The sequence below is a fragment of the Prionailurus bengalensis genome, chromosome X, assembly GCF_016509475.1.
Source record: "Prionailurus bengalensis isolate Pbe53 chromosome X, Fcat_Pben_1.1_paternal_pri, whole genome shotgun sequence".
In the NCBI taxonomy this organism is placed as follows: domain Eukaryota; kingdom Metazoa; phylum Chordata; class Mammalia; order Carnivora; family Felidae; genus Prionailurus; species Prionailurus bengalensis.
The window spans coordinates 43,672,170-43,699,813 of NC_057361.1; the positions used below are offsets into that span (position 1 = coordinate 43,672,170).

The 27,644-nt window shown below is 41.0% G+C and overlaps 1 protein-coding gene across 3 annotated transcripts in view; it reads left to right on the plus strand.

The window, feature by feature from the left end:
• Positions 1-27,404, plus strand: part of CLCN5 (chloride voltage-gated channel 5) — a 182,177-nt gene extending 154,773 nt beyond the window's left edge. For all 3 annotated transcript variants that reach the window (XM_043570841.1, XM_043570842.1, XM_043570843.1), the window contains 10 exons: positions 2,291-2,390; positions 5,978-6,165; positions 9,932-10,054; positions 10,906-11,112; positions 14,410-14,490; positions 14,728-15,270; positions 17,124-17,310; positions 18,537-18,935; positions 19,093-19,309; positions 20,495-27,404. In XM_043570841.1, the coding sequence (XP_043426776.1) occupies positions 2,291-2,390; positions 5,978-6,165; positions 9,932-10,054; positions 10,906-11,112; positions 14,410-14,490; positions 14,728-15,270; positions 17,124-17,310; positions 18,537-18,935; positions 19,093-19,309; positions 20,495-20,585 (2,136 nt within the window). In that variant the 3' untranslated portion in view covers positions 20,586-27,404. The remainder of the gene's footprint in view (positions 1-2,290; positions 2,391-5,977; positions 6,166-9,931; positions 10,055-10,905; positions 11,113-14,409; positions 14,491-14,727; positions 15,271-17,123; positions 17,311-18,536; positions 18,936-19,092; positions 19,310-20,494) is intronic.
• Positions 27,405-27,644: the final 240 nt, after the last annotated feature.

Below are 27,644 nucleotides of genomic sequence, written 5' to 3' on the forward strand. Positions count from 1 at the left end.
ATCTGTAATTCTTTATATGTATGCTCTCCTTCAGACCTGGATGTGGCTGAATCTCAGGTTTCCATTGGCAATGTAGGGTTTTATTTTCTAATTTATTTTTATTTTTAGGGTATCTTGTATATGATTTTAAGAAGAATTTATAATTAATGATGATTTATCTTCCTATAGTAAGTAGTTGAACAGGATCCTTGCAGCCCTGAAATGGGTATAAGTGCCTATGTAAAGAGGTGAAGACAAACTTGGTGGAGGGGACCAAAATAAGTTTCAAAGATCTTCTTCCTCTGCCTCATTTCCCTTTTATGGTTTTCCTTTGAAACAGGGTTTTTAGAACTAAGAAAAGAAAGGGGGCTTCCTTTAAAGGAATAAAAGAAAAAAAAATTCAGAGCCTTGGTGTTTACTGAAACATATGGGATAAAGTCCTTGCGATTATGGCTCTCAGACAGCCATAAAAGAAAATGTGTGCATTCAACTTAAACCCCCAAGACCAATCAGATCCAATTTAAGGATATTAATTTAATATGATAGGTAATAGGTGGCATTTATGGCTAAGGCCCAGATTCTTTAGAATTTGGTGAAGTTCCCCACCTTTCTTTTTTCAGAGTACCACTAAAACTTCTTAAAGCAGTCTTCCAGGGTCATTTGCCTTTAACTTGTTGCTATGTATCATTTAAATCAGGGAATCAAAATTTCTAGCTCATGTCAGGGCCACATGGAGAGCTTATGAAAGCGGTAGGGCCTCAGCCCCAGTGATCCTGATTCAGTGGGTGATCTCCTGGTGAGACATTTCTTCAACCTTAGGTGCTATTATTTTTCTTTTTGTATTATTTCTGTTTTGAGTCCAAATTTAAAATTTGATTTTTACCTTGTCCCTTTCTCTCCTGAGTTCATGATTCCCTTCTCTCAGAGCCAGGCAAGTCTCCTGAGCAGTCAGGTTCACATTGCTTTTTGTTCTTAAGCCATTCCCAGCTCCTGAGTGATCTTCTCATGACCACTTAAACCCAGGGGTCAGGTTGTCCCAGGTACAGGTTTTGAAAAATTCCTCTGTAATCTTTGGACTTGTGATAATCTCACGGAGTTTTCTATCCTAACTAAAGAAGGGGATCTCTACGAAACACTCTTATGTTTTTCATAAGGTTTCTGATATTTGGGAACACACACATACCTGTCCATCATATCTATTCATCACTCAGGCTTTAGAATTTTTGCTGTCTGTAATTCAGAGTTCAGTTTGTCATCAGTTGCATATTCAACATGTTATTTACATTGTGAAAGTCACCCATGATATGACAAGGGCATATTTTCCCATTATATGAAAATGGCTGCATCTGAGACACATTATGCCAACTAATGACAATTCAAAATCAATTAGAATGTGTTTATTAAGTGTTCAAAAGGGACTGTTTTCTTTGCATTAACTGCTCATCATCAGAATGGAAACACTGTCACTGAAAAATGTTACCTCATCTACTTTGAGCACTAAAAGTGGAAACTTAAAGTCTCAGGTCAAAATGAATTTTGAAACTGCTTTTAAAAGTTTTATAATAATTTGTGATTGTGATGTCACTGTAGATGAAGATGGGGCAGCTAAGTCACAGTTTCAAAGATAAGAAATAGAGGTTCAGAGAAGGGGGAAGCCCAATGACAAAGCTGTCAGAATACTTGGTTTTGAAATAAATGTGGGCACTGAAGGGCTAAACTGACAAGGCTAGGGCCTAAAAGGCAAAACTTTCTGCACCTCTTGATAGTCTCAGCTATTCCCAGCAGGTTTTTGAAAATAAAGCGAAGCATCCCTGATACCATTTAATATCTGTGATCAGTGAGGGGAGCAAGTCCTGGAACTTGCCAGCCCTGAAGCACTGCCCTAGGTAGCAAGCCTCATGTTGTCCTTTCACCACTGAAATAAGTCTGTGTTTGTTGATTCTTTGCAAAACAATCCAGAAACCATCCCTAGAATATCTGATGTCTATGGAAGAAAGAGACCACTGCAATAAGCAAAACAGATTGACGGGATACAAAATTAGCAGCTGAATGGGGGAATCCCTGACTAAGGTACTTGGAGCCGTTGCTCCAGTACTGTCCATGAAGTTGGTGGGGTTCAGTAAGACAAGGCTCACTAAGCCTCCCAAGTTCTTGGTGATGTTTGTTCAGCCGGGATTATTTGAGCAGTAACTCCAAATTGGTCTCTGTTCCTGATGAATAGATTTGTCTTTGTACCTCTTTATTGTGTGTTTTAAGGTGAAAAAGTAAGGGTGTGTGTAGAGCGTACCAATTTTTTCTCATTTCTCCCTAGATTACCAATAAAAGCAAAGAGTCAACATGGGCCTTAATTCACAGTGTGAGTGATGCTTTTTCTGGCTGGTTGTTGATGCTACTTATTGGGCTCTTATCAGGTATGGTAAACTGTGTTTGTTTCCTAAACAAATCTCTTAAAATCATGGTGTGCCCCTCCCCCAAGCCATGAACCAAGTTGAGTGCTGTGCTTTACTGTTTTCCTACATGAAATAAATTGCTGGTAGACCTTTAGGAAGCTTGATGTTCCCATATGTAAAGGGATACTAATACCTGTATCTCTTTTCTTTAAATGAGGTTAAACAAGGAAATGTATTTAAATGAATTTATATGCTATAAAATATTGTATCTGTTTTAAGGTGCTGTTAGCATGCCTTTCAGTGATTGTCTTGAGGAAGAGCCCTTCTGTTAGAGACAGTCATTTTTTTTATTAAAAAAAATTTTAATGTTTATTTTTGAGACAGAGCTTGAGCAGGGGAGGGGCAGAGAAAGAGGGAGACACAGATCTGAAGCAGGGTCCAGGCTCTGAGCTGTCACCACAGAACCTGACGCAGGGCTCGAACCCACGAACTGTGAGATCATGACCTGAGCCAAAGTTGGATGATTAACCAACTGAGCCACCCAGGTGCCCCAACAATCATTAAAAAACAAAAAAAACAAAAAAAACACATAGTACATGAGGTTTATAAGAGAAGATACAGAAGAGAACTTCCTGAGAGACCTTTGTAGCTCTTTCTTAAACATCTCTCTCATTTGGTGGTGAAGAGCAGTATGAAAGATGTGGCTCATACCCTCAGGAAGTTCACAATCTCAGTCTTTCATGCTGGCTGAGGAGTGGGATGGTCCTACCCTTTCCTGTCATCTCCGGCGACTTCCCAAGCCACTCTAAACAATATATGATCTAACTAGGAATGGTACACTTGCTATGCTCGTACAGCTTGAAAACAGGCTCCCAAGCAGGCTTCCCTTCCCCCGGGAGAAGCAGAAAGCCAAGAACACGTGACAGAGATTCTGAGTTGTAGCCTTGTGGCATTAAAAGGTGGGCCTAGGAAGATCTGGAATATTGAGCTGAAAGGGACGTTAAGTGGGAAACCTGGAGGTAGAGGGCATGAAATAGCCATTAGCACAGGCTCTACTTTGCAGCTACCTGAGTTTGGACCAACCCCATGGCTTGCTAGTTTTGTGACTTTTGGCAAGTTTCCTAACCCCTGGAAGCTCTAGGGGCTAATAAGAATTCCTATAGTACATGTTTGTTCTGAGGACAGAATAGTAGATAAATGAGATCTAGCACAGGTAGCTCTCAGCACAGTGCCCACAATTGCTTTTTGTTTTTTTTTTTTTTGCCCACAGTTTTTAATAGCACCACTGCTGCTGTTACCTAGAAAAAAATTTATGAGCCATGGAGTATAAATAAATAAATGTTATATACATATATATAGATAATACATACATATACATATATACATATATGTGTATATATATCATATGATTGCTGCAATGAAGGATGGCTCGTCCATAGCCGGGTTTTCAAAGATTATCTAGGGAAGGGGTCAGCAATGTCTTTTTGTAAAGGGCAAAATGGTAAATATTTTAGGATTTGTGTGCCAAATGGTCTCTGTAGCACGAAAGCAGCCACAGACAATAGGTAAGTGAGCACGGCTGAGACCAGGCAAAACTTTATTTAGAAGCATAGAGGCAGATTTGACCCTGGGCCATAATTTGCCAACCTGTGGTCTAGGGTGTTAAAGCTACTCCTTCTGGCTTGCACAGGAGAGAGAGAATGGTCTGGCCAGTTTTTTAAAAATTTTTAATGTTTATTTTTGAGGGAGAGAGAGACAGGGTGTGAGCAGGGGAGGGACAGAGAGAGAGGGAAACATAGAATCTGAAGCAGGCTCCAGGGTCTGAGCTGTCAGCAGAGAGCCTGATGCGGGGCTTGAACCCACGAACTGTAGATCATGACCTGAGCCAAAGTTGGACACTCAACCACCTGAGACACCCAGGAGCCCCTGGTCTGGCCAGTTTAGAGTTGGATAATAATAGACCAAGTGGTGTGTAATGCTAAGTACTGCAGAGAGGCTGCAGAGAAGGAAGAGGGCTGAGAAAAGGTTATATAATTTAGCAATTGGTAGGATACCAATGATCTTGGAAAGCTATCTCATAAATATTACGAGTCAGATTTCAAGGGGAAGCAACCAGTGTAGAAGTTTTGGAGATATTTGGGGGTCATTAGAAGGAGAGAAGGGACAGAAGCTTGAAATGGTAACAAGGACAAAGGAAGGCATTTTATTCTGTAGGGTAGGGGAAACATATTAGGAAAAGGAGGAGAAATAGCAATAGAAGGGAAGATAGGATTGAGGGTACCGCATTAGGTAGAATAAGACATGCACATGTGAGACAACATGGGGAACAAGCCTAACTCTGTAACACATGTTAATTTTTGAATCTGGGCAGTAAGTGCAGTAAGAATTAGAAGAAGGAGAAGGTAGGCATGGCCAAGAGGCGGTATCAAACAGCGTGTTAGATTTGATTAGGTTATTCAAGTATGTAAATAACCTGTGTTAACACTTTTAGCACCTACCCAAACATACATATGACATGGCCTCCAGCCTGTTAGAATGTAGGTATAATATCCTCAACTTTTTAATGTATTTCTTATCACTAGGTGGCCAGTGAGTATTTTTCTTTCCCTTGTACACACAGGGCATTTTGTTTTTAAGTATTGCAGAGCAACAATAGAAGCAGTGTGCCTGAATACAGAAACAGTCTGGGAATTCAGAGGCTGTGAATTTTATGATGTCTTTGCTATTTCCCTAAAGCATGATTCTAGACAATTTAATTTCTTTATGCCAGAGTTTCTTCATCTGGACAACAGAAATGATGAGAAAGCCAGAAGTTTCTATAACTATCTTAACCCTACCAGTCTATTAACCATAGCACATAAATCCCCATTCACTGTTCACCTTCTCATAATTTTCTTTGATGGATGCATAATAAGTTTTCACTATGAAAACTTCAGAATGTTCACATCCTAGGTTCAGAAGGCTTCAAAATGTCTATAGCTTCATCTAATTTTCCACGTGCATTGCAGTCTACGCTTTTACCGATTCAGTTCCCTTAGCCTAGAATGCCTTCCTGCCACTGCTCAGATTCCCTCATCCATGGAGCAAAATTGCTAACAAGGCTGAGTTCTTCTCCCCATAGTCTTCAACAGCTCCCTTCCTTCCCCCAACCATGTCAAATAAATATAATATTCTTCAATGCAGGCAATCCACATTTTCTCAGTCTCATATAATAGAATAAAATGATCTTTAATAAACTCGACTGTATTCATGGATCGGTATCCATCAACTGTAAGTCAAAGCAGAGTCTTTGCCATGTAAATCAACTAAAAGGCAAATATTCAGGCTCCTTGCTCCCACCCCACCACTTTGCCTCTCCTCAAGTTCCCCGTGTATAGAAATTCTACTGACATGGTGTTTAATGCAGACAGTGTTTTGTGTTTTGTACACTCCTGAACAGGCATGTAATGACAGGTGAAATCTATTAGAGGTGATAGGTGGAAATCAAATAGACCATCAGAAAGAGGTTGCAAATGGAACAGAAAAGTTTATGATTACCCATTATTTTGATGCCCTTTCCCTCGTTTTCTCTGACAACTTTGGCCTTCCCTTCCCTCCCCTCAAATCAGGCTCCTTAGCTGGCTTGATAGACATTTCTGCTCATTGGATGACAGACTTAAAAGAAGGCATATGCACAGAGGGATTCTGGTTTAACCATGAACACTGTTGCTGGAACTCTGAGCACGTCACCTTCGAAGACAGAGACAAATGCCCTGAGTGGAATAGCTGGTCCCAGCTTCTCATCAGCACAGATGAGGTAACATGTTGTGAAGATCACAGAACCACTGACTTTTATTCTTTTTTCTTAAAGTTTATTTATTTTGAAAGAGGGAGAGTTCAAGTGTGAGTGGGGGACACCAAGAGAGAGAGGGAAAGAGAACCCCAAGCAAGCTCTGCACTGTTGTTGCAGAGCCTGACACAGAGCTCGATCCCACGAACTGTGAGATGATGATCTGAGATAAAAGAGTTGGGCACTCAACCGACTGAGCCACCCAGGCATCCCCCACTTACTTTTATTCCTACATTTGCTTCATTTCTTTTTTTTAAATTTATTAAAATTTTTTAAATGTTTATTTATTTTTGAGAGAGAGAGAGAGAGAGAGACAGAGAAAGTGTGAGCAGGGGAGGGGCAGAGAGAGAGGGAGACAGAATCTGAAGCAGGCTCCAGACTCTGAGCTGTCAGCACACAGCCCGATGTGGGGCTCAAACTCAAAGACTGTGAGATTGGGGTGCCTGGGTGGCTCAGTCGGTTAAGCATCCGACTTCGGCTCAGGTCATGATATCACAGTCTGTGAGTTCAAGCCCCGTGTCGGGCTCTGTGCTGACAGCTCAGAGCCTGGAGCCTGCTTTGGATTCTGTGTCTCCCTGTCTCTCTGCCCCTCCCCTGCTCATGCTCTGTCTCTCTCTGTCTCAAAAATAAAATAAAAACATAAAAAAAAAAGACCGTGAGATCATGACCTGAGCCGAAGTCGGATGCTTAACCGACTGAGCCACCCAGGTGCCCCACATTTGCTTCATTTCTTATACTGTACTCATGACAATTGTGGAATGTGCCCCCATTTTCCTTTTCATGAAAAGGAGAACCAGTGCCAGCTGCCTTTCTCTGTGGTTTAAGCGCAGCCCTATTTCCATCCATCTCTTCTGCCATGCGGAATCATTTGATGCTTACATAGTGGCTTAAAAGTTTTGCTTTTTTTTAAAACAGTCCTGGTGTTTCTTCTCAGTTGTTAGTACACAGTGTGACTCAATCTGTCTTTCTCTAATAATTCCAGTAAAAATGTCAGAGCCAGCCAACAGGTACGCTATAATTTCTAACTAAGATGGAGTGGGTTAAAAATGTATCCATTGTATAGACTCCAAAAGTAATTTTCCCCTGAGCATTGCATTAGAACATTTTTTAAAAAAGGAATACATTCCGTATCAAAATAACAGAAATGCAGGAATAAAATTGCCCATAGCCTGCTTTGGAGATTAAATCAATATTTTCATTTGTCCTTGTCTCCTAGCGTATATTTTTCAGTATAAAAGTGACTTTGTTTTTCAGTTCCTTCCCTTTCTATTATTACCATTTGGGTTGTTTGTTGGATCTCTCCTACTAAAAGCAAAAACACACAAAACAGAACAAAGCAACTCTTAATTCCCATTTCTATTCTGTCTTCCACCACCTAAGACAGGTACCATCTCAGCTCACTACTCATTTACTCTGTTGGCGAAGTAACTGAGACAAGACTAGGATATTTATTTATACATTTATTTTTTTAAATTTTTTTAATGTTTTTATTTATTTTTGAGACAGACAGAGCATGAGCAGGGGAGGGGCATAGAGAGAGGGGAGACACAGAATCTGACGCAGGCTCCAGGCTCTGAGCTGTTAGCACAGAGCCCGATGCGGGGCTTGAACTCACAGACTGTGAGATCATCACCTGAGCTGAAGTCAGACGCCCAACCAACTGAGCCACCCAGGCGCCCCTATTTATACATTTAGAATGCATTTTTATTCCTACTTTGGTCCATAGACGGTTTGAAATGGTGTGTGTGTGTGTGTGTGTGTGTGTGTGTGTGTGTACGCATACATACACACAGTCAAGGGAAAAGAAGGATAGGAAAATAATAAAATCAGAAATCAGAGTGTTTATGTACCTATATGACTGTACACATTGGCTTAGGGAAAGAGCTCAATTAAAGGGTTAAACACATGCCATATGTGTGAGAGGGTTTAGATCTATCCTTCTCAAACTGGAGTAAGGTCTGTGTGCCAGCTGGTGGGTGAAACCACAAAATAAATGCTGTGTGCCTTCTCAGAATATTTTTTTTTGAAATTACATTTAATTACAAAGGAATGCAGAAGTCCCATGTTCATTAATATTAAACAATCTATGTTTCAGCTCTGCTCCTGAGTGTCCTACCCCCAACCCTCTCTCCTAGATTAGGAATACTTGGGTAGAAAAGTTTGAGAAGCCCTGGAATTTAGGGTGAGTGAGTGTGTGTGTGTGTGTGTGTGTGTGTGTGTGTGTGTGATTCCTTGCATTTTTTTGATCAGTGGTGAAACAAGGATATGATCCATAGACTTTATTTCACCAGTTTTACACACATAGGTGTGTGTGTGTGTGTGTGTGTGTGTGTAGTTCTCTGCAGTGTTACCACATGTGTAGGTTTTTGTTATCACCACCACAATCAAGACATAGAACTATTGTTCCATTACCACAAGGCTCCCCTGTGCTACCCTGTTATAGCCTTGCACGTGTGTTTAAGTGTTCCAACTGTAGCGTTCAAACTGGAGCTTGAGATTTGCTCAAATGACAGATTTCTCTGGCTGTTTTTTTTTTTTTTTTTTAAACGAATGAAATCCTTGCCTGGAGAGAGTCTTCTAGATTCTGAGTTCTCCTGCCAAGAACTTGGCCTCCAGGTCTCTGCCTCTAGTCAGTTTCAGCTACTTGCCTTTCCATTCCTTCTCTCTCTCTGTTTCCCCCCTCTGGAGCCTTCTTCCTCCCTAGCTTCATTTGAAAGGCCAAGAGAGAGCAATTATCTATTCCTCTGAGGGACTAAACTAATGGAAAAGTTGTGTCAAAGCTATAACTCAGAAAAAAAAATCTGAGCAGTTTGGCTCTCCTTCTCTAGGTCAGTGAATTATTTTAATTACGTTTTATGTTTAAATCAGAAGTCCAGTGATTTGTGTTTCATATACTTTGAGCGAGTTTGAACTTCTAATATTTTTATCAGTAAGCATTCTCTCTTAATGTCCAAAATAGCTTTCTTTGTAAGATGTAACTGTTTGTAAGCCCTTTATGTTGGTGACTCCTTATTCATGGTCAAAATTATATTTATTTTCTGGCCATCTTCATTATCATAGGAGGATAGTCTCAAAAGTATATTCTCTCCATTTTAGAAATAGCTGTTGCTGTTTTATTCTTTGGGACAGCTGGTGTCTCACTGGTTTTGTTTTATGGTCAGAGCCTGAAACTTTCTACTTGCATATTCTTGTTGCTGAGTCTGTGATAGCAAAACTCTTGCAAAGATGTGGTGATTCTCTATAGAACTGAACTGTGCATTTAAAGAAAAAACACTCAGGAATTTTCAACACTTTAACCTCCTATGAGAATTTGACACCAATGTAGGTAGCCAGCTGGTCTTCACCTCAAATGTGTAGCCAAAGTTCAGCCATTCCAGTAAAAGAGCTTTCAAGACTCTTAATACAATTGGCATAAAATCATATATATTTGACTACAAAACCTATCGAAGTGTTCATAAGGAACAGGAGTTTGCTTCAGGTTTTTGTTTGTTCTTCGTTTTTGTCCATCCTTAGAAGCTGGTATTGGTTTCCTTTGGGTGTAGCAAATCCTCTCTTTTTCAGTACCAAGTGGGCTGACACTATTTCAGTATTGCCTTTCTGACAATTCTGGAAGGAACATCTTGAGCGATTTAATACTGGTCTTTTTCTTTCTGATCTCCTTTCCTGAAAACTGATTACTCAGAAGGGCAGCGTGCCTCACTAAAACAAGCTTCTTTCTTTTCCCTTGTTCCAGGGAGCCTTTGCTTACATAGTCAATTATTTCATGTACGTCCTCTGGGCTCTCCTATTTGCCTTCCTTGCCGTGTCTCTTGTCAAGGTATTTGCGCCTTATGCCTGTGGCTCTGGAATTCCTGAGGTAAGTCTCTCAAGTGGTTTATAAATGGTGACAATAATGATTCCTTCCTGGTTAAAAGCCTTTAGTATGTATTCCAGCATATACCACAATTTGAATATAAAACAGGATCAGACTCTGAGGAAATCTAGAGTCTCTCTAGGTCTTTCCTCAAGTCTTCTCTCAGTCTGGGCTACCTGGAAACTAAAGGGAGTTGATTCCTAGCCCCCCTGGGGGTTCCTGGTGAATTAGGCCCCTTGAAGACCAACCCCCACTCCCTACCCAAGAAGCTCCCAGGGTCCCAAGATCCTGGCCTTAAAAAGTAGTGGTATTGTCAACTTTGTTAGAGTTGAAGAAACAAAGCTATTTTGCTACATTTCCTACAATATGATTCAGGCTAGGAGGGTAGTTGAAATCCTGTTTCTAGCTACTTTGGGTTTAGATTGCTTGACAGTGACTGAAACCACTGAGATTTGAGGTTGCCCAGATGACCTTACCCCTCTCTGTTTCCTGACCAAGTCATAGTTATAAATTTCTTTTGCAGAGAATCAAGGCTATACTAGCCTGTAAGGATATAAGTAAGGAAAACACCCCCCTCCCTGCCCCTCTTCTCCATATACACAGACTCCCATGCTTGTACTCCCTTGCCCAGCTAACACATGGCCCCCCAAAATATAAGGAACATGAAATCTTAAAGAACAGTTCTTGCTTTCCTGGGCTTCCAGGCTTCCTCCCAAATTGGGGTCACTGTAGGTCAAACATTTATAGGTCATTTGTTCAAAAGGTGCAGTTTCTATAATGAGGTCCGGATTATTGCTTCCCAGCCTTGCTTACTTGCTTAGCCTATATTCAGTCTCTCTGTTTTTGGCCTGCAGATAAAAACTATCTTGAGCGGTTTTATTATTAGGGGCTATTTGGGTAAGTGGACCCTGATTATCAAAACCATCACGTTGGTGCTGGCCGTGTCATCAGGCTTGAGCCTGGGCAAAGAGGGCCCCCTAGTGCACGTGGCTTGCTGCTGTGGGAACATCCTGTGCCACTGCTTCAACAAATACAGGAAGAATGAGGCCAAACGCAGAGAGGTAAGAACAGGTGGCCCAAGTATTTTATTTGTTGGTGAGAGCATAAATGGAACAGTCTTAGGGATGAGAATTTGGGGATTCTCCCAATGTCAACACAGACACCCTTTGACCCAGCAGCTCTACCTCTAGGAATTTAACCTACAGACATCCTAGTGTGTGTGTGTGTGCACAAAGGTATGCATTTGGGAATAGTTCATGTGCAGCATTTGTCAATATCATGAGAAAATGAAACCATCGCAATGTCCACCAATGGGACTGATTTGAATAAACAGTATTCTGTCCATGCTGTAGCATATTATGCAATCGTTAAAAAAAGAGAGCCTTATGTACATTGACATGGAATGATGGCTATAAAATATCATTCATTTTCAAAAGCCAGTTTTGGAACAATGCATACAAATAATAATTCAATTAATGTTTTTTTTTTAAATTATGTAAATGTGCACCTAGAAAGAAAATGTCTGGAAAGTGGTTTTACTACAAACTATTAAAAATGTCTACCTGCAGTGAGTGGGGAAGTGAGGTGGTAGTGAAGGACTTTAACTATAATAACTTTTACTATATATAACTATACAAGTATGTGTTGTTTCTATTACAAAATAAGTTACAAAAATAGTAGTAGATTTTTAGAAGCAGTCGTTTATTCCTGTGAACGAATATGAACTCAGCCTGTGTTTCAGATGCCAGCTTTTTCATCTTTTATTTCTACCTACTGCCACACTGAATGAGTTTCTCTATGTATTGGAACTCTCTCTGCCTTCTGCCTCAATCCCACCAGAGTAGTCCTGCCACAACATCTCTGTAGTGGTTCTCATGTTTATGCAGTTGCTAACGTATATCATTTTGAAGAGGAAGAGCAGTTTTTAAAAATGTTCCAAGTCATTGGTTACTTTAATCCTGATATAATGAAGAATTTAAGAAAATAATGGTTCTTGCTCTATTTTCCTTGAATTACAAAGAAATCACATATGAAATGGGTCATGGCCAAGGTCATCTCATTAGAAAGGATTTTTCAAAAATGGGAACCTAGTGATTTATTCTGAAAACCAAACAAAACAAAATAAACCATAAGGCCCAGAAGGAAGCTCAAAGATGTTGAAACTTCAATTATGGAATACATTTTGATAGTTCAAGGGGGAAAGTTCTTGGCAGGAGAAGAAGGTGAGCAGGAGAGAGAGAGGGAGAGGGAGATCTGAGTAACTTGTTTAGCTACCTGTCAAATGGTAGAAGGGCATAAAGGCAGTATTCAATTGCTGAGGTTGTTAGATGGTAATAATGCACAACAGAAGCTAAAGAGATGGAAAAAAAACATTTTAACTGGCAAGAGTAGTGTTGATTGCTGCTGGTTTTGACTGGGCAGGGGTGACTTTGAAACTACAGATTGCCAGTTACTTTCATTCCATAAAATTGGCATTTCTGTTCAAGTAGTTCCTTATAGAAGGGGAGTAGTTCCTTATGAGAGGGAGTTTGGGCTATTTCTCTGTACAGATGTCATTTATTCCTCTAACTAGACTCAGAAATATTTGCATCTTGAGCTTACTTCCTATTGTTTATTTTAGACTTTCCAGTTATTTCTTCCTGTTGTTCTCACCATCGGCAGCCACCCTTTTGTGTCCTGGGGCCTTGTCAAAGTGGGCAGATGCTTGAGGGTAGAATAGGGATTTGAGAAGGAAGGGCATGGACAGACTCCACTCGGTCAACAAAAAAAAATTAAAGCAAACTAGCCACCACGATTCTTTACTTTTTCTCATAATTCATCCCAAACAGTCACTGAAATGCTTTCAATGAAAGCCAATATATAGCTGTGGATTTCGAAGTCCTCCCAAGTTAGCCCTGGAGATCTCACTCCTTCCTCCCCTTCATTTTCCTGCCCTGCACCATCCTGCCCAGAGAAACCTGCCTATTTATTTTGCCAAGAACCATTTTATTCTTCAAAAACTCTTAATTTTTAATCATCTTTATTTTTTAATGTTTATTTATTTTGAGAGAGAGCACGCATGCATGAGTGGGGGAGGGGCAGAGAGAGGGAGAGAGAGAGAGGATCCCAAGCAGGCCCCACACAGTCAGCACACAGGGCCTGATGTGGGGCTTGATCTCAAGATCCGTGAAATCATGACCTGAGCCAAAATCAAGAGTCACACGCTTAACTGATCGAGCCACCCAAGCACCCCTAAACTTTCTTTTAAAAATTTTCCTTACGAGTACAAATCACTTCTCACTCCACAGCAACCAGAATCTAATGAAAGGACCTTTTCTTCCCATTAATTCGGTGTGTTTTTCATGCATATTTTACATGCACATGCATATGCCTGCCTACAAAGGTAGGGCTAAGTATAATACTTGCTCTCTTTCTCTGTCTCCTTGTCCCTTTTTATTTCCCCCTGATAGCTTCTCCCCCTTCCTCTTCCTCTTCCACGTAGCCCTTTTCATTGCCACACTGAAACACCCTTAGGTCTTCTCTTCCCTTCAAAATCTATCTCCTTGCTTCTAGTTGCTTCTAGTTGCCTCCCTATTTCTTTTTCCACAGGTCACTATGTATGGAGTAGGGCACATAGTACAGGAAACCCAAAATACCCATTGTATGAATATTTGCAGCTCCTGAATAGATGTGAGCCAATTGTTATTTCAGTTTTGTATCATCACAGCCTTCTCTAAACTCTCATTTAAAAGGCATTCCTTAACAGAGAGTGCTGTATAAATACATCACTGAAAATTCTTCATTTAGATGGTTCCTAGGTCTACAAACTCAATTTCATTAGTGAATGGAGAGTATTGGGGCTGGGGGGCATGATGTAGAATAAAGTACATGCCTGAATTAATTACAGAGGAAAGACCTTTTGCCTGTTCAAGCATTTGAACTGTGTTCAAAATTTAACATGCAGTGTTTGCTCTCAAATAAATATAAATTGAATTTTGTCTTTGATAAACTGGTTACAGAGCATGTAAAGTTTTTTTTTTTTTTTTAAAGATTTTTTTTTTCAACATTTATTTATTTTTGGGACAGAGAGAGACAGAGCATGAACGGGGGAGGGGCAGAGAGAGAGGGAGACACAGAATCGGAAACAGGCTCCAGGCTCCGAGCCATCAGCCCAGAGCCTGACGCGGGGCTCGAACTCACGGACCGCGAGATCGTGACCTGGCTGAAGTCGGACACTTAACCGACTGCGCCACCCAGGCGCCCCCAGAGCATGTAAAGTTTTAAAAGAAATGTCAACCACTAACGTTCCTTTTAAACATGTGATTGACAAAAGAAAGGTGGCATTATTTCTGTCACTAATTTTGAGTTTTGGATTGTAGGTCTTGTCGGCTGCAGCAGCAGCTGGTGTATCCGTAGCCTTTGGGGCACCGATCGGTGGAGTGTTATTCAGCCTAGAAGAGGTAACTACTTTTAACTGTCTGTAGAACATGCATGTTGCTTTTGGGTCAGGAATTCTGGCCAGTGTGTATGTATGGTGCAGTCCCAAAGCTCTCTGCTCAACTCCGTGTTTTACCACGTGACCAGAGATCTCTGGGCAGTTTTTTGTCCTGAGCTCTCATTCCTGCAGCACCAGCTTTTCACCTGGAACTGTGTCTGCATACTGCTCTAAGTTTGCTTTCCCACATTCTTTCTTACAGGTCAGCTACTATTTCCCCCTCAAAACGTTGTGGCGTTCATTCTTTGCTGCCTTGGTGGCAGCATTTACTCTACGTTCCATCAATCCATTTGGAAACAGCCGACTGGTTCTGTTTTATGTGGAGTTTCACACCCCATGGCATCTCTTTGAGCTTGTGCCGTTCATTCTGCTGGGTATATTTGGTGGTCTGTGGGGTGCTTTGTTTATCCGCACCAACATCGCCTGGTGTCGGAAGCGTAAGACCACTCAGTTGGGCAAGTATCCTGTCATAGAGGTACTTGTTGTGACAGCCATCACTGCTATCCTGGCTTTCCCCAATGAATACACCCGCATGAGCACAAGTGAGCTCATTTCTGAGCTGTTTAATGACTGTGGCCTTCTGGATTCCTCCAAGCTTTGTGACTATGAGAACCGTTTCAACACAAGCAAGGGGGGTGAACTGCCCGACAGACCGGCTGGTGTGGGAGTCTACAGTGCCATGTGGCAGCTGGCCTTGACACTCATACTGAAAATTGTCATCACTATATTCACCTTTGGCATGAAGGTGAGGAGATTCTTTTGATGTTCAGTGGATATATGTGTGGCTATGGGTTTGAGGGGTAAAGCCAAGATATAAAATCTTCAAAGCTCCTGTGGCACTTCCAACCCCACACAACATTATCCCCCACCCTCAAAAGCCCTTTTTGCCCCCACATGTCCTCCTAACTTCCTAGAGAATTGAACTTCTATCGAAAATTATCTAAGCCTAGTTTTAGGCCAAATGCACACCTCAATGATGAGATGTAAGTAGAAATGTTTTCTCCTTTTCCGTGGAGCACATATTTTGCCTTCAGAAAGGATGGTGAGGTATTTATTCACGTGCATTTTGTATTAAAACAATATCTGCCCAACATGTTTTTGGTCCTTATAGGGTGGCTTTAGAGTTTGCCAATAAAGCAAAATATTAAGTTGCACCAAATGAAGTAGCCAGTACTCAACCATTTTGACCACTAAAAGAGCAATCTCATCAAGTTCAACCTGATCTATAGCTAAATGTATTCTTTACAGTCATTATCAGTGTCCGTGTATTGAGAACTTCACAGGTGATCCCAAGTTAATATTGAAACTCTCAACAGCAGACATCAGGCCAGCATCTTTTATTTTCAGTACCTGTTATCATTTCTGTATTTCAGAAGAAACCAGAAAGGAACATTTGTTAAGGTATTTTCCTCCTCCTTCCTAGATTATTTGTCTTTCCTTTAGCACCCAACTACTGAGTTATTCCCCTCTATTCAAACCAGACAATGAGAGACAAGCGCTCAGTTTAGGCAGTGCTAGAAACCTCTGAATTGTCATGCATCTTCCTAACACCCTGGAAAGTCTTGCTGTGCTTCTTGAGTTGTTTTTTTGTTTGTTTGTTTGTTTGTTTGTTGTTTGTTTGTTTTTTCCTCACGGCTTCCTTCTTTTAAAGTGAACGGTCAGACCATCAAACCCACCCAGATTCAAATGCATCCCAAAATTGAACACAAGTTATTTAAAAATAATCTGCTATTTCAATGATTTTGCCCTTGTCATAACTTCCTTCCCCTAACACAGTAAATTGAGATTTCACTGTAGTATCCTAGGAGTCAAGAAATAGAGCAGGAGACAGATGAGAGGGTTTTTTTGTCATTGTTGGTTTTGTTTTGTTTTGTTTTGTTTTGTTTTTTGGATAGTCATGCAATCCATAGTTACTACCTCATTTTTAAAATGTAATCATTTCGTCTTTATACTGTTACAAAATAAAATGAAACCTCATGTACCATCCTTTTCATGTGAGCAATGGGTTAAGATTCAATATATGAGAGTGGTTTTAAGCATTGCATTTAAACCCCAGCACCAGTATTTACTGTATCTTGAGCTTGGGTGAGTTACTTAACCTCTCTGAATCTTAAGTTCTGTGCGATTTGGGAATAATAACGCCTATTCCTGGGGTGGAATAAAGAACTGAGGAAATCTTGTTAGTGGAGTATCCAGCATAGAGCATGGAAGATAGTCAATAGAGGGTAATTGTTGTTTGTAAGAATTCAGCATTGGGGGAAAATGTCTGCATATATGAGAAACTCCATCTATTTTCCTTTTTCTTTGGGAAAGGCTTAATTTCTGCCTCCAGTTCTGTGTTGGTCTGGAGAGTTCAGGCTCTTGCCTGATGGACCCCGAATCAGGGTAAGCTTCTTTGCAGTCGTACTTGCCTGCGCGTCCCAGAGAACCTCTAGCCCCTGTAGCATTACACAAATATTTATGGCCACTTGCTAGCATAGTGCATAGTTAAATTGTCATTGGCCTGTTTGCTTCATAGAGGGTCAGTCCTCTAGCCCTTACCACATGCCAGGCAAGAGCATCATTTCTCACTAACCATCTGTTGCTTTCTCTTTGCAGATCCCATCTGGCCTGTTTATCCCCAGCATGGCTGTTGGTGCTATAGCAGGCCGACTTTTAGGAGTAGGAATGGAGCAGCTGGCTTATTACCACCATGACTGGGCCATCTTTAATAGCTGGTGTAGTCAAGGAGCAGATTGTATCACCCCTGGACTTTATGCGATGGTTGGGGCTGCAGCCTGCTTAGGTGGGTAGTGTTTGCATTGATTTCAAAGAAGTTGCCACACAGGTGACAGAATAAAGATGTGTGATATTAAACACAGTCGACTGCAGAGTTTGAGAGTGCAAGCAAGCATACATGAGCAGAGGAGGGGCAGAAGGAGAGAGAGAGAGAGAGAGAGAGAGTGAGAGAGTGAGTCAGTCTTAAGCAGGCTCCACGCTCAGCACAGAACCTGACGCAGGGCTCCAGAGGTCATGAGATCATGACCTGAGTGGAAATCAAAAGTCAGATGTTCAACCTACTGAGCCACCCAGGTGCCCCTGAAGGTTTTTTTTTTTTTTTTTAATGAGCATCCATTTCCTGTTGGGTTTGCCATTTTTCAAGTGCTTTAAGAAAGCATTCTTTATCCTATAGCTATATTCCTCCCTTTTGAGAGTAATTTTACTCTCAAATTTCATCCTACTAAGGAAATTATCAGAAACTCGGATAAGGATATCTGCCCAAGAATGTTCATCACAGTATTATTTATGATAGCAAGAAATTGGAATCAATTTAAATATGTACAGTAAGGGACTGGTTAAATAAATTATGGTGAATCCATATAATGTTATACTATATAGCCATTGAATGTGATGCTAATATTTAACATCTTTAAATCCAATGTTCAATGAATTTGTAATAATATATGAAATGTTCCTGACATAAAGTGGGGGGAGGGGAACATGGTGGGGAATTAAACATATAATATGAGCTCACCTACCTACAAATACATATTTTTGCATAGCGAAAAACTTGAAAAAGTTGTTCCAAATTTTCACTCTGGTTATTTCTAGGCAGTGAGCTTATGGATAATGACTTTCTTTTATATACTTAATAACAATGTTTGAATTTCCCACAATGGCCTGTACATTCCAGAGAACCTATAGTCCTAGCAGTGTTCTACCAATTGTGGATATCTTTTGCAATTACTTTTCTAATTAGGGGGGAGAAAGCAGCACACAAATAAGAAACAAAAGAAGAAAAATCCAGATGGCATCTGGTGCTTTTATAGATATTATTTTGAGAAATCTGACTCACATCCATTATAGACGTACTTTAACCCAGCCGCTGGGGTCTGTGCAGTTATAGGTGAGACCTCCTTTTAGCAATGCTTCTGGTACATGGGCTTTGCCTGGATGGGCTCCTGTCACAGGCCCTTAATTGTAATGAATCTGGACTTCTGTTTTTAGTAGCCTGTATCTGTTTCCTTGTAGGTGGGGTGACTCGGATGACTGTTTCTCTCGTTGTCATAATGTTTGAACTAACTGGTGGCTTGGAGTACATTGTGCCTCTGATGGCTGCAGCCATGACAAGCAAGTGGGTGGCAGATGCTCTGGGGCGGGAGGGCATCTATGATGCCCACATTCGTCTCAATGGTTACCCCTTTCTTGAAGCCAAAGAAGAGTTTGCTCATAAGACTCTGGCAATGGATGTGATGAAACCCCGTAGAAATGATCCTTTATTGACTGTCCTTACTCAGGACAGCATGACCGTGGAAGATGTAGAGACTATCATCAGTGAAACCACTTATAGTGGCTTCCCAGTGGTGGTGTCCCGGGAATCCCAAAGACTTGTGGGTTTCGTTCTCCGAAGAGATCTCATCATTTCAATCGGTAAGGATTTCAGAAAGGGGATGATGGAATCCACTATGGAAATAAAATAAATATGTGCAAAATGGGGGACGACACAGGGAGGACAGGACCAATGAGGGGCCAGAATGATAGAACTGGCACTTCTATTTTCAACTTTTTTTTTCTACTTCTCAAATAGAAAATGCTCGCAAAAAACAGGATGGAGTTGTGAGCACTTCCATCATTTATTTCACTGAGCATTCTCCTCCGATGCCACCATACACACCACCCACCCTAAAGCTTCGGAACATCCTGGATCTCAGCCCCTTCACTGTGACTGACCTTACACCCATGGAGATTGTAGTGGATATCTTCCGCAAGCTGGGACTGCGGCAGTGCCTGGTTACGCACAATGGGTGAGAGCTCTTTGGTGAAGGCAAATTGGATCGTGGGAGGAAAGAATGTAGAGAGATAAAGAAGAACCCAATTCATCTGAACATTAGTAGCATGTATAGGGCCTTTTGAAGCTCTGAGATGAAGACAGATGTGTTTCTTTTATCATCATGATTAATGGAAAAGGAGTTTGGGGAAGAAAGTGTGATTGGGAAATGTGAACTGCTGGCTGCACATTATAAATAACACGGCCCCTCCCCCACAAAGGAAACGGCTGTGTTCTTGTGAAGAGACAGCACCAAAATTATAATGATATTAGGTATTATTCGTATAGTATTTGGTCCTTATGATACGTGTGTTGTTATCATTGGAGGATGATAAAGCCAAGTTTCAGTGTGGTTTAAAGATTTACACAAGAGCCCACAATCAATATATAGTAGGGAGAGGCTTTAAACACAAGTCTTCTGACTCCCAAGGCCAAGGCTCTTTCTTTCAGGGATATTTCTTATGCAGTAAAGGAAGCCCTGCTATTTTTATTGGAAAAGAAGGGAGGTTGAGGAGAAGGGTGGATTTTTTTCTAAACATGGTATGCCAATCCAGCAATTATATGAGAATTTCACTCTCTAAAATTTCTAAATGTTATAACAGATGTCTTGCAGGATTGAAATCAGCAAGGGGACTTTCCCTAACTGATTCATTCAACATTTACTGAATCCCCTACTTCATGCAAGAAGGTATTCCACTAGACTCCATGGAGACACAAAAGTGAATAAGGCCCTTCTCTGCCCTCAAGGAGTGCACAGTGTCATAGGGAACCTAAGAACACAGGAGCATGCATTCCACAACAGCAAACAAGACAAGTGTGTAGATCATGCCGTTGCTGCAAGGGGGTCACGGTCATTGCTGGCCTGTAGGATCAGAGAGGGTGTTCTGGAAGAGCAGCATTTGAACTGAGTGGCAGGAGATAAGGTTCTGATATGTAGGGAATATTTAAAGCAGAGGAAATAGCAAGATGTGAGACGTGAAGTAGAAATGCCTGCAGCCTGTTTAGGGACCCATGTGCCGTCCCATTTGCTGGGCACACATAACACTGTAAGGTGCAGTTAGTGTTTGAAGACAAAGTTGAAAAGGCCTGAGGAGGAAAAGCATCACCATTGAGAATGTTAACTACCGATTTGTTTTTGTTTTGTTGCCTTGTTTTCTTTTAGGCGATTGCTTGGAATCATTACCAAAAAGGATGTGCTAAAGCATATAGCACAGATGGCGAACCAAGATCCTGACTCCATTCTCTTCAACTAGAATCACAGGGTTGTGCTGGATATAAAACAGGAAGGACATTGCAGACCATGGATGTATTTTATTAACTGGGTACCCAAAACACATTTCCCATATTTGGATGGTGAAGTTATATTAGTGTGTTGTCTCTTTCCTATAAGTTAACCAGTTGCACTACATAATCTCTGGAATTTAATCTTCTCTTTAGGAGAAAATACAGTTAGGCTTCTGTGATATCGCATTAGGAAGAGTTCATGAGAGAATAAACAAGATTGCTAGGGTTTAATTCTTTAAAAATTTTTTTTTAATTTAAAACATAATTGTTAGCCAATATGCAATCACTGAAAACTATGCAAGAAAAATTCCAACCGTCCTGACCTATAGCCTGCAGAAAGCTCATGACCAAGTCACTTTTTTGGACTCTGTCATTGGTGGAAGATGAAGTGTAAACTAAGGGGCTTTGCTTTTCCGAACACAGAAAAGAAAGCCAGAAGGAAAATAGTAATGCTGTTTTCCAGACTGTGAAAATTCAGTTCAAATGTTTTCTTGTTCCTGTTACAATATTTAGCATTATTAGTTTGTGTGTGTGTATGTGTATGTTAATATCTGATTATAAGACAATGCTGCTTTGGTTAACCTCCTCTAAACAAATTTAGAGAGGTTGACTTTTATAGCTTGCTTGTTCCTGGTACTCTTTTGAAGTGCACAAAGATAAGTTATGGAACTTTCTCCTTGTCTGCCAAAAGGGTGATTTTCCAGATGGTATTTGTTAGTCCAGTAGACAAGGACTTTGCCATGAATTCGTTAGTAACAAAGAATGATTTCTCCAGCTTCCTTGAAATGAATGATTAGTAAAGTTCTAAGCCAAGTCAATGACTAGGAATTTCATGTTTTTTTGTGAGGTCCCAACTAATTCTCTTACCCAGATGCCACCTCCATGAGTGATGGTGCTTTAGGCTTCTGGAATATGTAAGAATAGTAAAGGGAACCAAATCTGGACTGCATACTGATAAACCAGGGAAGATCCTGAGCTGTATCTGCATTCTCATGCATTCCTTCATAAAGACCACCAGTACTAAAATAACTGGGCACTCATGCCTCCTTCCAGTGTTAAGTACATATAACAGGCCAGTTGTTGTCCCTGTGAGCATGAATTAAGGCTTGGGGTACTTTCAAATCCATTTGAGGCATTGGAATAGGATAGGCAGCTGTGACTCCCTTGGGGTTCCTTAGAATTCTAAATAAAATACAGAACCATCCTAAGACCCAGGGGTGTGGACAAGGCCTGGTGACACCAAAGGTGCTTGTATCCAATTGAAAAGGTGCCTGTCTCAATTTTCTACCACCTTTACTGCAGTAGAAAAACATCACACTGTAGGGACGCCCGGTGGAATCACAGAGCTACCACCATCATTCCGATACTGGTTTCATTTTCTGTTGTTGTCCCCATGTGCAGCTGGTACCCCTTGTTTTCCTCCATTCTTTTCCCCTCCCTCTCCTCAGTCCTGAGTCCTGTCTTTGGGATTGAGTGCCATGCCTGGTTAATCATTCCGATTTCAAAAAATAACTTCCAGGGCTAGTTAAATTGTAAACCAGGGCTCAGCAATCTTAGGGCACATGGACCAGAGGGAACACACAGCCATTAGCTTTGCTCTGTAGCCCAGTTGCTGCCACGGTGCCTCCCTCCCTTCCTGTGCAGATGCCCACAGCAGCAAGACTTAACTGCCAGGGCTGCAAATTCAGCCTTTCCTGTTTGACAAGTCTGTTACCCCCCACCCCCACCCCTTGCACCACCATTCCAGCCTAGAACCATCAGTCACTAGGGATATCCTCCCCCGCCCCCTTCCCCTTCCCCCAACACCTCAGGGTTCCTCATTTTAAAAGTTGCTGAGCCCTGAATCTAGAATTTCTTTTTCTTCCTTTTCTTTCTTTCTTTCTTTCTTTCTTTCTTTCTTTCTTTCTTTCTTTCTTTCTTTTTCTCTTTCTTTCCTTCCTTCCTTCCTTCCTTCCTTCTTCCTTTCTTTCCTTCTTCCTTTCTTCCTTTTCTTTTCTCTTTTCTTTTCTTTTCTTTTCTTTCTTCCCCTAGTTCTTATCTTTCCAACATCTGAAATTCTTTTATTGCCCAGAACTGGACAGCCAAGGCTTTTATTGATTTTTATCTTTCAAATATCAAGGCAGTCACCAGAGTTTCTTTTTTTAAAGTATATCACTCTAACATTTTAATGAAAGAGAAAAAACTCCCTAGGTTATATTCTATTATAGTCATGACTCAGTCACTTTACATCTTTTTGTCCCTTCCATGCCACTGATTTCCTCGATTGAGATGAGGCTATGTGCCAGACCACCCCTGTGTATTGCGTAGAAGTCATTCTTATCTGTGTATTTCTGGTTCACTGCCTATCTTTTCTTATTAGCCGTCCAGCTAAAGTTTGCAAAACAGGAAGTGTTAGTATTTCTGGTATTTGATGACAATGAAAAGTTTGGTCTCATTTCATAGGGCAGCAGCGATATGGAGGGTGTCTAAGTTTGCCTTTGTGTTTCTTCTAGACTCTGTTTTTGATTTTAGACAGATGAGCCAGTGTTAAGGTGCTACTTCAGAGAATATTTCGAGAAATCAGATAACACTGTGCCAAGGTATACTTTCTAGATGCTAAGCACCGATTGGCCCTCCAGAGAATAATAGCCTTTTGATACCTCACTCCTGATAAATCTCATCCATTAACCTCAGCTTCTCAGGAATCCTTGTAACACATATGCTAGAAGTAGCTATAGTGTATGGTATTCATTATATGTCCAATCCTATGGTTTGGCTCAAAGGTTGGCTAATTGTGGCTACAGTTCTCTGCTAGAGTGCTAGCTCAGCACCTTAACACTCTAGAGTTTCTTGTCTTAAGGCAAAGGAACATGTTCTTTCTGCTATTGCCAATTCAGCAGTTGGACATACTTAACCAACAAACAAAGCTGATACAGGGAGGTCTGTCAGTCGCCTCAAATGGCCACATACCTCAATGGCAAAAGGCTAGATAATCTGTGATTGGCAAATTAATTTGAGTTGAAACTAGTCTGTTTTGGCATTAAGAAAAGAAAATTGCCCGACACAAGGGAAGGAGCTATAAAAGAATGCCAATAAGTGCTTCAAGAGAGTTAGGATTTTCCGAGGGAAAATATGCCGTAGACATCCAGCCATTAAAAGAGTGGGAGTCTACAGGTTCATTAATAGTCTAACTGGTATATTTTGTATAGTAAGGTCTTCAATGTAAATAATTAAAGAAGCCAAAACAGGTTATACCGTTGGAGGGAAAGAAGCAAGGGACTGAAAATGCAAACTAATGGCCACTTTCAAGGTCGTTTCTATTTGGATGTTTGTTCAGACACTCTCCTCTTTTCTGGCCCCAGCTTCCTTCTGGTTCAGGCCAACTGTCGAGTGGAGGTGGTATAGTCCAAAGAACTGATAGCCTCTGGTGGATAATCTGACACTGATGACACTTTGGATTTTGCCAGTAGGCAGAACAAACGATCAATTCGCTGAATGAACAGCAAAGCAGTTCAGTTGTTTTGGCACCAGAGGCTGAAACTGAACCCCTTTTCAGGAAAAGCCGAGCATAGTGTAAATTTCTCTAGCAAGTCTCCAATTTCATTTGAACATGAGAAAGAGAAAGTAATGGGGATTTAGTGTGGTCTAAGGCTGTGAAGTAACTCTGAACCATGATGTTATGAACTCGTTCAGGTGTGGGGGGAGCAAATGTATTTTTAAAAACTCATCATGCAGTAGAGTATGTCATGCACAGAAATCATGGCATATTACATTATAGGTTTTAAGTATTTGAATCACCTGTCTCCATTGGGTCTCAATCTTGGTTTGTGTTGTGATGTGATGAACAGGAAGGTGAACTTACTACCCCATGGTATCTTTGTTTTGTTTTTTTAATCACAAGGGGTGCAGCTTTTGAAGTTGAGTTTTTAATGAAGATAGCGAAGACAATATTGAGAATTTGAAATGGCCAGTGTGTTTTACATTGCCAAAGTACTTACTGATGACTGGCCATGTTGCCACCCATCAGTTCAGAGAAAGCAGGAGAACATTTTTCATGGTGGTACACAGAATATTGAGCTTGAGAAAACCCTGAGAAAAATTAGAAATTTAGAAAGTAGATGGGAAGTAGGATATTTAGTCCTGAAAAAAATTGATGTCTAAATATGTGGTCTGAACTTAAGTGTCCTAAAACCTTGATTTTTTTTTAAACCACCTCTGGGTTTGCCTGAATTCCCTTTGGGGAGAGAATTGAAGGATGTGGCAGTGGAAAAGCCCCAGTAAGAAAATATATGCGTTCTTACAAGATGGTTGGAGGAAGGCCATCCTGTGCCCCAAGCCATACATCCTAGCATTTATAAACTGCTCGATCATGTGCCTCAGGTAGAGAAAAAGTCAAGTGGTCTTTCAAAGACTGTGTTTTCCATGTCGGGGACAGGCTCAAAGCAACATTTAGCTGGAGGCAGTCGGCTTTTATGGAGAAGGCTGACCCATGGCATCTGCTCACAAAAGAGGGCAACGTCTACTGCCATTGCCTAAATGATAAGCTTTAGGTAGATTTTCTTGAATTTTGATAGCAAAATATTTTTTTAAATCTCTATTTTAGCCTCCCTAGAATGTACTTATTGAAATGTATGTATGAAAAAGAAAAACGTGAGGGTTTCTCAGATCAGAGCTCAGGGAGTTGTGTCAGTTTGCAGTGAAATTAATGTAATGGACCTGTGGCGACCATTCAGTTTTGCTCTGCCTCAATTTCAGTTGTGTGCTCCAAGGAGAGAAGTTCTTGGAACAGCAAGTGTTTAGCAACTTCACGTTACTCCACAAATGTTTGCTGGCTGCAGTCTCACTTCTAAACATCTGGATCTGGGCAAAGTTTTAAAGTGATGTAAGAAACAAAATTGTTTTTTTCCACAGTGCAGTCCGATTTTGCCGAATTTCCCAGGAAAGAAAGTATATGATGTACAGAATTCACATTTCTTGGATGGGACCTATCAAGTCACCCTGCCTAATCCCACAGTCATAAATTCCTACCTCTCAGTTCCAGCCAAAGGGTCTTCAGCCTTTGCCTGCACTCACTGCATGCCCAAAGTTTGGCCTTTTAAAAGGAGAAACAGCATATGGTGGTTTTTAAAAAATGATCTTTGCCTCTCCTTCTCTCTCTTCTCCCCCCCCCCCCCTTTTTTTCCTGTCATCCACAAATTCACATTTTTCTCAGTTTACAAGTGTGCTGTTTTGAATGTGAACCTTGGGGAAAGGACAGCATCTCTCTGAGAATAGAGAATGGAAGATGCTTCTGAGTTGGTGGGCCAAACAGGGCTTTGTGCCACTGTAGAGGCCAAAGCCAGTAGTATTTGTTGAGAGTGTTGAGGGCTTTAGCATCTCAAGGCAGACATATGAAGTAGTCAGAGCTAAACATTATCGTCTACTCATCCAAACCTATTGAAAGTCAACGGCAGCCTAGGATTTAGTGAGTGAAATGCCATCTGGCAAAATGGGGATGAGGGAGTAGCCTGAGATGGTTTTATCAGGGTGGGAATGTTCAGTCTCATTATCATATTGAGTGTACCTCAAAATACATGGTCCTTTCAAGAGTGCTCATTTTCCATTCTCCATTTCACTTCATCCTTTTTCCTCCCTCCTTTCTCTCTCATTGCCCTGCCTTTTAAGTACTCAGCTTTTCAATAAGTATTTACATTTTTATTATATATTTGGTCCTTTAGGACTATGTAATGATTAAGAATTAATTGCATTCTAGATTTAAAACAATGATGTTTAATATTTTGTTTTTTTTAAACTGTCTTTTGAAGCTATGCTGCTAACCAGGTACAGGCCAGAAAGGAGTTGGACCTGACCGACAGCACCCTGGTCATGTCACCTAAGGGTGACATTGATGTCATCATGGTGACTCTTCTCTATTTTACCAAGGCCAGCCTCCTGCTCTTACCTCTGTTCATTCATTCCTGGCTCTGGGAAAAATATTACCCATTGGGTGAGCTGATGAGGCCAGGAAGGTAAGAAAAGCTGGGTTCCTGCCCATGGGCCACATATGAATTCTCTGTAATACGCTCATTTGTAGGGCCGGCTCCAACTGCAGTAGCCAAAGAAAACCTGTCCACATTTCAGTTCCTAAGTGTTGGTAAAAGTTCAACTGAAGCTAATGTGTAGATATCGGCAGTAGCTAGGCAAATACAGAAACTAGCATCAACCAAAGCTAATATAGCCCAAGTTTCCCTAGGAAGTTTGGTGCTGAGCTGTTCAGAGCAATTATTTATTGGAGTGTTGCCAACCCTTAAGTTATGCTTTCTTAGCTTTATTCTAGCTTATGGAGATGTTGGTCCCTGTTCATAGGCACAGCCGGTACCAAAGCTATAGCTTACTGCTCACTTCATTTTGCTCCCTAGTCATGCATAGCAACATAGTCTAAAAAGGAAGACATAGGCTGGGGAGTTAGGAGACCTGGTTTCTATTCCTTATGCTTCTACTAACTAGCCTCGAGATCTTAACCGCTCTGTGCCTCAGTGTTCCCATCTGCAAAATGGGGATAGTGTTAATTGCCCTACCTACCTCACAGGGTTGTTGTGAGGATAAACTGAGACAATGAATGGAAAGTACTTTGACAAGTAAGTGCTATGCAAATCATAAGAAATGGAAACAATCATGTTAAAGGCAATGGAATGGACATTGGCAGAAGGGTTAATGGGATTGTCCAGCCCTTTCTCTGTGTGGTATAAACCCGGGTCGCCATTGCTTTATACATTTTCACTTAGCACAGATTTGTAATTATGCATGTAATAAAGCACAGCCTTATCCAACCTGGTGTTTGGTGTGTTTTTGAAGATTCCAAGTTTTATAGCTATTGATTTCTGATCACAGAAGCAGGGAGCAGGGTGGAGGGAATCGGGGAAGGATAGTATAAAAGGTACCTGCAAACTCCTATGAGCGGCTCACTTCTTAAAATGATTCATAAGGAGCGCCTGGGTGGCTCAGTTGGTTAAGCGTCCGACTTCAACTCAGGTCGTGATCTCATGTCCCATGAATTCAAGCCCCGCATC